This window comes from Microtus ochrogaster, linkage group LG5 (genome assembly GCF_000317375.1).
Source record: "Microtus ochrogaster isolate Prairie Vole_2 linkage group LG5, MicOch1.0, whole genome shotgun sequence".
NCBI classification, from domain to species: Eukaryota; Metazoa; Chordata; class Mammalia; order Rodentia; family Cricetidae; genus Microtus; species Microtus ochrogaster.
Window position 1 is genome coordinate 43,008,445 of NC_022031.1, and position 9,225 is coordinate 43,017,669.

The window sequence follows — 9,225 nt, forward strand, 5'->3', positions numbered from 1 at the left end:
ATATATATATATGGCATTTCACTGGAAATGCTGAAGGACAATGAAGGATCAGCAGGAAGGGAGAAAAGCAAGACATTCCAGTAAGAGTTGAATGAAGACTACATTAGAACCATCCCCAGATCAATGAGAACTCATCGCAACATGGGAGTCTAGCATCCCAAGTCGAAAAGTGTGCAGCAGCATTCCCCAACAACTTCCCTTTTCTTCACCATCCCCTTGGAAACAGATCTATACTTGAAAGGGTGGGGGCAGCCTGGGGTTGGACCACCTCACAGATCTGTTAATTAAGGGAACCAGAGCCGGATTTACCCAGTGGCTTTCTACCATTAAATTGAATTCTTTAAAAATGTGACATGAAGTGCAGTTAATGATGGGAATTCGGTGATTGAACTGTAACGATCTCTGGGTCCTTACACTGTGCAGATGTTCACAGATGTGGGGAAGGCTTCAGGCTATGGGGAAAATGTGGTATCTAAAGTAAATGGGCACGTGGCCTTGAGGACAGTGTGGAGAAAGAGTGCTAGGAGGTAGGGGCGTGTTCTGTGAAAGGCTCCGGTCAATACAGAGAATGGAGGTGCTGAAACCCCGCAAGTCTTCCTCTCCGAGTTTTGCATTTAGACCCAGCAGCCATGTCTCAGACTTGGCGTAGGTCCTCTTGGCATGTGTGTCATCACTCCCTTAAATGAAATGAGAAGGTGACAGGGTAAAACTGAAACTTGGGAAATAAGAAGACTGGAAAACAAAGAGTCAGAGGGAAACTAGAATCTTGAACCCAAAACAGGTCACTAAGCACAGTTTACCTGAACTTCGTCTAATGCATAGCCCAGACTTCATTCCCAAGTGAATTCAGAGCTCTGCTCTGGGTGGACTTGTGTAGGTCAGGTCCTTTCAGAGCGATTCATCCTATCCTAAGTGGTAAAAATGCAAACACCTGCACAGAGGTTTCCGTGGGGTTTTTGGTTGTTTGTTTTCTTAGAGCATCGTTTTACCTTTGGGGCATAAGATTTCGTCTGATTATTGCTCTGTGTCTTATTCCAAAATTCTACGTGGTTCAGAAAACTGTGATGTTATTTTTATCTCCAACATCAAGTTCTACGATGTGTCTTTGACAATGTGGTTCTTCTTGGTGTCAATAATAACAGTCATTTATGAAATACTGGGATGTATGCGACAGTCATATTTCTTTCTCTTGTTCTTACTCGGCTTAGGGTTTTCTTTCATGGATATGATAGTGATTTTTCTATCCAACTTTAAGAATTGGAAGTCGGAAATGGACAGTTTATTATATGTATCCTTTAAAGAGAGAGTGAGCCAAGTAGTGCAATCACGTGGATTTCCTTTTTAATTAAAAGATGACTCCCTATATATTTTAGAAAGAAAATATTATTTCCTATATATTTTCACAAGACAAACTCTTGCCTTTACTCGGTATGATTTCATCTCTGTTGAGTAACAAAATCAGTTATTGTGCTATCTGGCTTACAATAGTGATGCCATACATAGGGCAGCCCAGATAATTCTGATTTTATTTTAATAAGGTCAGCAATAATCAGGGGAGTAGAACAAGTAGAAAATTGTTCCCAGGGGGATATTAAAAGTGGAGATAATCTAATCCTCTGAGGTACGATATGTTGACCTGGTAATTTCAGATATGATTTTATCATTCAGAGCTGGGTGCCTCCTGAGACCCGCTTCAGAACAACCCAAGATGATTTCCACTGTCAGCCAGGAACACTAATAAAATTGTTTTTCCTGCAGGCTAGCGTGTTAGGAAATTAAATTTATCTAATTATACAAATTGCACTGTCGCTTTTCACGTTGTAATTAAAATACATCTTGTCAGGTCTTACCTCTTTCCAGAAACTATTAGTTGACTATCTCTCACATTATGTTTTCTCAGAGAACCGTGCAGAAAAATGCAAAATATGTTTGCCTGGCAAATAAAAACTGCCCAGTGGACAAGAGACGCCGCAATCGATGTCAGTACTGCCGATTCCAGAAGTGTCTCAGCGTCGGCATGGTTAAAGAAGGTAAGAACACACGCTTTCCATCCGGTTTGCTTATGCATAACCTCTAACAGCGAAAGCTGCTAATATTTACATCGAGGCAGCAGATTTACTACTGTCTCTTTCTTCCAAACATTTTCTTTTTAATGGTATCTATGTTTACCCAACACTGAGGACTGCTTATTCTAATTTCTCAAAAATCAATTTTTTTTTTAAAAAAATGCCATTGTTCTTTCTATTTGAGAAGGAGATTTTCAGAGCTAACTCATCAGTACATGTAAGTATGGAATAACTTTCTTCCCCTCGTTATTTCAGCTCAGTCACTGCTGAGCGTTATTCCAGACTTAACACTGCTGTGAAACGGTGGCTCTCATTCATCAGTGCCAAGCTCTAATGTGTTTGGATTCCTTTTCGTGATTTATGCCTGTTCCGAATGCGATCTTTAAACCTGGCTTTTTCTCTCTCTGTGTCTCATCAGTCGTGCGTACAGATAGTCTGAAAGGGAGGAGAGGCCGGCTGCCTTCCAAACCAAAGAGCCCACTGCAGCCGGAGCCCTCGCAGCCTTCCCCACCGTCTCCTCCCATCTGTATGATGAATGCCCTCGTCCGTGCTTTGTCAGATGCGACACCCAGAGATCTGGATTATTCCAGAGTAAGTTCTACGCATGCTCTTGAGTGATTATGCTGCTCCATTCATGACAATAGTAACAAGAGTTGATTGGAAGACTGCGCCTGGCACTGGGCTAGTCAGTAGCCTCCCCTTTTCCTTTTCTATAGATTTCATTTCATTTAGCAACTAGTTCATTCACTATACCAAATAACTTTTGCCTTATTGAAGCTCTAAATGCCTTAACGATGACCTTGACAGGGCTACCCCTGTCACACATATGGTTGCAGGGTTCCTGGTGGTGCCAACGAAAAGCTGAACAGGGGAACTACAGCTTGTAGTTCTTTGGAAATCGTGACTATTGTGTTTCTCATGTTGCGATCAAACCCTCTGGGTGAGCCCCAAGTTATCCTTAAGCGGTCTACCCAACTGCATCTTCATTGATTAGCTTGCTGCTTATTTGGGGGGATTAGATCATGGGATGAGCAAGTCCTGGCCTTGGCATCAGGAGGTCTGGCTAGAACGCTGTCTTTTCTGTCTCCTGCCTGTGTCACCTGGCTCCCGTGCTGGGCTTTCTTCTCCCTGCAGTGGGAATGATTACCGTATTTAACACCAGAAGAGGGTTTTGAGCATCAGACACACAAGGCTGACAGAACCATTTTGAAAAAAAAACATAAATGATTACCAGTGCTGTTATTTCAGTCAACCAAAACATATCAACATTTTAATTTAACGTAGGACATCATAAAAAAAATCTCACCAGTATGAAGCCTACAGGTTTCCTTAAATTTGAATAGCACTGAAAAGGGTCATAAAAGATTTTTGAGAAACATTCCAGCATGATAAGGTCATTTTTATAGGACTTTGGAAAGCAGAGTTCTAGTAAAATACAGTCAGTACAGGTGAGAGAGAAGACAATGGCCTTGGTTATTGAATAATTCTTCATGTTAGACACTGTATCACACTGTCTCATTGCTATGAGCTGGAAGGGGATTTACCTCCACTTGAAGACAAGCTTAGAAATATGAATGAAAAGAGACCCGTGTGGGGGTATCCCATTGGTCGATCTGATTGCCTTCCCCGTGGCTAATTCATCATTTGCAGCATCTGGGTGAATGCCTGGCAAAGAACAGCCTTTGCTGGGTGGACCCCTTTTAGGTTGCAGTGTTAACAGAACTGATGCTGTACATGCTGAGATCCTCTTGCCCTCCTCCCTACCCTCATTCTAGGCAGCAAAGCCCTCCCTACGCCTGATCACAAGACTCCCTATAAGTAGTATGGTATATCCTCAGCACCAAAGGTTGAGGACTCTTACTCTGATTTTAAGTAGCATCTCCTGATGAAAGTCAAGTCTCAAGCAGTATAATAGTATAACAGAATAATGCACTGACTTGGGGCTCAGGCTTTGAAAGCAGGCAAGGCTGGATGAAAATCCCAGGGCCAGCATTTACTAGCTAGGTGACCTTGAGACACTGATCTTTGATAGCCTCAGTTTCCTCGTCTTTGTTATTTGCTAATATTATCCGCTTCCCAGGATTGTTTGTGAAGATTAAGTATGATGACATTTGTCAAAACTTCAGCATGGTACCTTGTATATCGTTACTTTGACCAAACTTTATACTCTGGCCGTTTATCAAAGGTGCTAGTAAGTACAGGCACGCCACTGTCCAGTGCCATGCAGGAGCACCACTAAGATAAGTCTTTACCCCTGTGGTCCAATAAGGAAATCAATACAGAGAGGTGAAAAAGTTGACTGGCCTAAGGTCACAAAGCAAAACACATCTATCAGAGGCCAAGTTAGGAGTCACATTTCACACTCTCTGCATGCAGCAAGGGTGGGGATTACTAATTGGGCATGAAGACTCTTCCCTCCCCCCCCCCAAGCACCTCTGCCTCTCCCTCTGTAATTCTCTGCATCAAGGAGGCTTATAGACACTGCTTTAGCTAAGGTTGTGGCACACAATCCAGAAAAGTGATACACCACACACACACACACACACACACACACACACACACACACACACACCGCGAATGGTACTGTATCCACAAAGTATCTAATTATCAGTCTCCGTGGCCTGGTTTCTCATGCAGTGGCGGTATCTCCCCAGTCCTCCGAGTTGTCCCAGCTGGGACCTGTCTCTACATTGAAAAAAATCAATCCAGTGTGTTTGCTTGTCTCTGCACTGTTCAGTCTGTTAGTCTGGAGTCATCATCTTCATCCACAAACATTTATCCAATTTAATTGTTAGCTTTGCCCCAAATACAGATTGCCCATGTCAAAGTCTGGGTCGTGCTGATGCTACCTTTGAGGCCTAGCTCAATTTTGCAAAGCATATTTATTTTAATCGCATTGTTTTGGAAATCAGGTTGAACTTCATCGCTTGGGTTCTCCTGCGTTTAGATAGCTCTACAAAATTATCAAAAAAAAAAAATTGGACCAAAATCAACTAAATTAAAAGACTTTTTAAAAAATACAGTGAGCTTTCATCCAAAACTTGGAAGAAGACACAGGAGCATGCTGATCACATTTGCAGATGACAGAAAGCTGGGAGGGATCTGCTAATATGATGGATGTCAGTACCAACATTCGGAACGATCTCGACAGGTTGGAACAGGAAGGGCTGAAACCATCACGGAGAAAGTTAACAAAAATAAATGTGAAGCTCAACATTTAGATTTTGTTAAAGGGGAGAGCTTTGGCTTGTCAGTGGTTCATTCAGGAGTTTGTTCCACAGACACTTAGTATGATCCAACAAAGGGTGTGTGTGTGTGTGTGTGTGTGTGTGTGTGTGTGTGTGTGTGTGTGTGTGTGCTTGGAGGGGTGCTAAATTACCTGCTGTAGGAGAAGTATGGGACCAGAATTCAATTCCGTATGGTCTCATGGACTCCGTCCTTCCAGATCACACGTCGAGGATTGAGTTCAATCCAAGACCCGATTTAAGGGGAATGTAGATACCCTGTTTATGGAAACTTATAAGCGATGGTTGGAGAATTAAAAAAGGGAAGCTATATAGACAGAAAGGGAAGTTTGTAGAAATTAGGTCACTCTCACTCTCTTGTCCCTGTATCAAAAAGAAAAAGAATACTTCTGTTCCCCTTGGCAAATCTAGAGAAAGAAGATGGTGGCGGGGGTGGGAGAGCCTGTCTTCAAAGCTGCTCTCAAGACTAGTTCTCTGTCCACACCGAGTCAGAGTGAGATCAGCAAGCCACGGAGGATTCAAGGACAGCACAGGACAGGATTCTCCACAAAGGGTTCTGTGCATGACATTAAGTCCTTTCAAACTCTTACAGGCTTTATGATTCTGAGGTTTACTTTTTGGTTCCTTGCTGTAAGTACTTACATGCAGAAATATAGAAAAATGTGTATGTTTCATGTGTGTGTGCACATACATACATACATATATATATATAATATACATATTTATGTAACTTGACTTTGTATCTATAAAAATATTGGAATTGGTGCTGAGGCAATGTCTAAGTTGGTAAAGTGCATACCACCCCAGAATGAGTACCTGGTTCAAATCTCCAGAAGCATATACTTGAAATTCTAGAGCTGGTGAGGTGACAGTGTCTCAGGATCCCTGAGATTTACTGGCCATCCAGTCTAGCCAGTGGTGAGCTCCAATTCCATGTGGGAATCTTTCTCAAAATTAAAATGAATTAGGAAAAGGAGTTGGGGGTGAATATGATCAAAATGCATTCATTGTATGCATGTAGCGGTTTGAATAAGAATGGACCCCATAGGATCACATTATTTGAATGCTTAGTTTCCAGGGAGTGGCACTGTTTGAGAAGGATTAAGAGGTATGGACTTGTTGGAGTAGGTGTGACCTTGTTGGAGGAAGCACGTCACTGGGGGTGGACTTTGAGGCTTTAAAAGCCTCCACCAGACCCAGGCTCTTTCTCTCAGCCTGCAGATTAGGATATAGCTCTGAACCAGTGCTGCAGTACTATGTGTACCATGATGCTTCCTGCCATGACGATAATGGACTAGACCTTTGATATTATGTGCACACCCCCAATTAAGTGATTTCTTTTTGTAAGTTGCCTTGGCTATGGGTTCTCTACAACTATAGAAAGTGACTAAGACAATGCATATACGAGATTTTCAAAGACAATATATTTCAAATAATTAGAAAAATTTTAAGCGTGGAGAATTGTCAAAGAACTCACTGGACATTGACCTCTGGTCTCCACACACACAAGTGTGCACATATATGCTTATAGCCTTATATACAGATACACGGACACACTTAGAACACAGAATTAATGAAACAGACAGGATGACTTAATGGGTAAAGGCTTTTGCTGTCAGCCCCAGGAGCCTGAGTTCAGTCCCCAGAAACTCCATGGTTAATAAATGGAGACAACCAAACCCCACACCATGGCACCGGAGTGCCCACACACATACACAGAAACAAATAAACAAGGAAAAGAAAAGAACTTTCCCAAATGAATGAAACAAAATGCCTACTTTGAGCTAGACACCAGCATAAAAATATTTTCACATAAGCCCTCAACTCTGCCACCAAAATTATAACGCCAGTATTTTATTTAAAGATTGTCATTGCCTGAAACTAAGCTTGTATGATTGATATCTTCCCTTAAAATTTTTTAATTATGAGAGACCACGGCACTGAATGACCTTGAGATCATCTAAGACAACCTCCCCTCCCCCGCCATGTTTTCAGAGGACTAAATGAAGTCTCGGCAGGTCGAATTCTCTAGCCTAAGACTTGGACTGAGATGAGACAGTCACACAAGGGGATGCTTCTGTGTCATCATATTGTCTCTGCTAACGACAATTTACTAGTTTTTAAGTAAAAATTTAATTTGATTTTTTAGAAAACTATGATAATACTAATATGTATTTTATATTATATCTTCATGTTTTATGGTAGTTTTGTATAATATTATTTGATTTTTTTTTTACATATATGAGTGCTTTGCCTGAGTGTATGTCTGTGTACCATGTGGGTGTCCGGTGCCCATAGAGGTCAGAAAAGAGCATCTGCTTCCCTGAAACTGAAGTTAGATGGTTGTAAGACCCTATGTGGGAGCTGGGAGTTGAACCCAGGTCCTCTGAAAGAGCAGCAAGTGCTCTAAACCTCTGAGCTATTTCTCCAGCCTTATATCTTTTTTTAAATCAATTCATTTAGAATTAAATTCAAAGAAACTCATTGTTTTCTGTACCTTGGCAACCACCCAATCCCCCTCTCAGCTACTGATATTAATATTTTAGCATGTATTCAGAGCTTATTGTATGTTAGACAAGGAGTTGTCCTGTCAAGTTTGAGCCTGACAGTCGATTTGGCCAGTACAGTCTGCTAACAGTGCTAGCTGCTCTCCCCGGCGATTAGGTCAGCAGAGAGAGAGGGAAGTGTCTGCCAGCCAGTGCCTTTTAATCTCCATGTAGCAGGGTATGTGCCTGAAAGGTAGAAACCCAGTGAACCCTTTTCTCCCCAAATGTGGAAAAAGGAAGGGTTTTGTTCCAAGTCACAGAGGGAGCGAATGTTTGAAGAGGCCAGGACGAGCGCTCCTGAGCTCTGTGACGCATTCCTGGCTCCGGAACCTTCTCTTCTCCTGTGGGCCAAACTTCTCTCCCTCAAAAATGAGCTCAGATCACTGTACATCAGCGCAGTCAAAACATGTCACATTTGATTTGTTTCCACCCGCGATGCTGCTATTCCCTGCCCCACAGTTGCTTTTAATTTAGCAATACAAGTATATATAGATACCGGGCTTGGCTTCAGCGCCTGCATGATTACTAATGAGGAAATATACTTAATGTCCTCATTAGTTGGTCATTCCAAGTATTTTTCAGCACGCCAGGATGTTTTCTGGTAATCGGTGCCACTTAGTGCAGTAACAGCCTGCAACTACGAGAACTATTGCTCACAGCAAACCAGACACCAGCAAATGTCACTTAAATGCTAATGAGGTAGCCTTAAGACCCAACACGGCCAGCACATGATAGGCTTACAGAGACCACAGCGTGAAGACTGTCAACACTGGTTTCAGGAAGCTTTGGGGAGGACGTTTCCCAGTTAATTCGCTGGATGGCATCAACCAGTTCCTACGGTGAAGGCCTCCAGTTTAAATGGTGAAGAGATCAGACTCGCTGCACTTCTGTGGGCCCTTCTGGTTCTCTTCTTCCCAACCCTCCCACCGTTACAGCGGCTACATAGAGTTCCACTCTGAGTATGGACTACAGTTTCCTGGAGTGTGGTACCCAGACTGCCTCAACCACAAAGGACGGCAGTGTTTGCTTTAGCAAGCAGGTTCCTCCAGGTTGCACCCAGACCTACTGACTTGAAAGTAGAAGGCCAATATAATCTTTATTTTAACAATAGCCTCTGATGATTCTTTGGCATTGTAAGGTTTGAGAGCCACCAATGACAATTCAACTTTACTTTGAAAGCCCCAGCTTTTCTTAGGGATGAGAAAGGATGAGCTATAAAATTTCCAGGAAGCCGGGCGGTGGTGGCGCACGCCTTTAATCCCAGCATTTGGGAGGCAGAGGCAGGCGGATCTCTGTGAGTTCGAAACCAGCCTGGTCTACAGAGCTAGTTCCAGGACAGGCTCCAAAGCCACAGAGAAACCCTGTCTC

The 9,225-nt window shown here is 42.6% G+C and overlaps 1 protein-coding gene across 1 annotated transcript in view; it reads left to right on the forward strand.

The window, feature by feature from the left end:
- Positions 1-9,225, forward strand: part of Nr4a3 (nuclear receptor subfamily 4 group A member 3) — a 38,938-nt gene that overhangs the window by 9,076 nt on the left and 20,637 nt on the right. The window contains exons 4-5 of the mRNA XM_005362160.3: positions 1,901-2,030; positions 2,485-2,657. Of these exons, the coding sequence (XP_005362217.1) occupies positions 1,901-2,030; positions 2,485-2,657 (303 nt within the window). The remainder of the gene's footprint in view (positions 1-1,900; positions 2,031-2,484; positions 2,658-9,225) is intronic.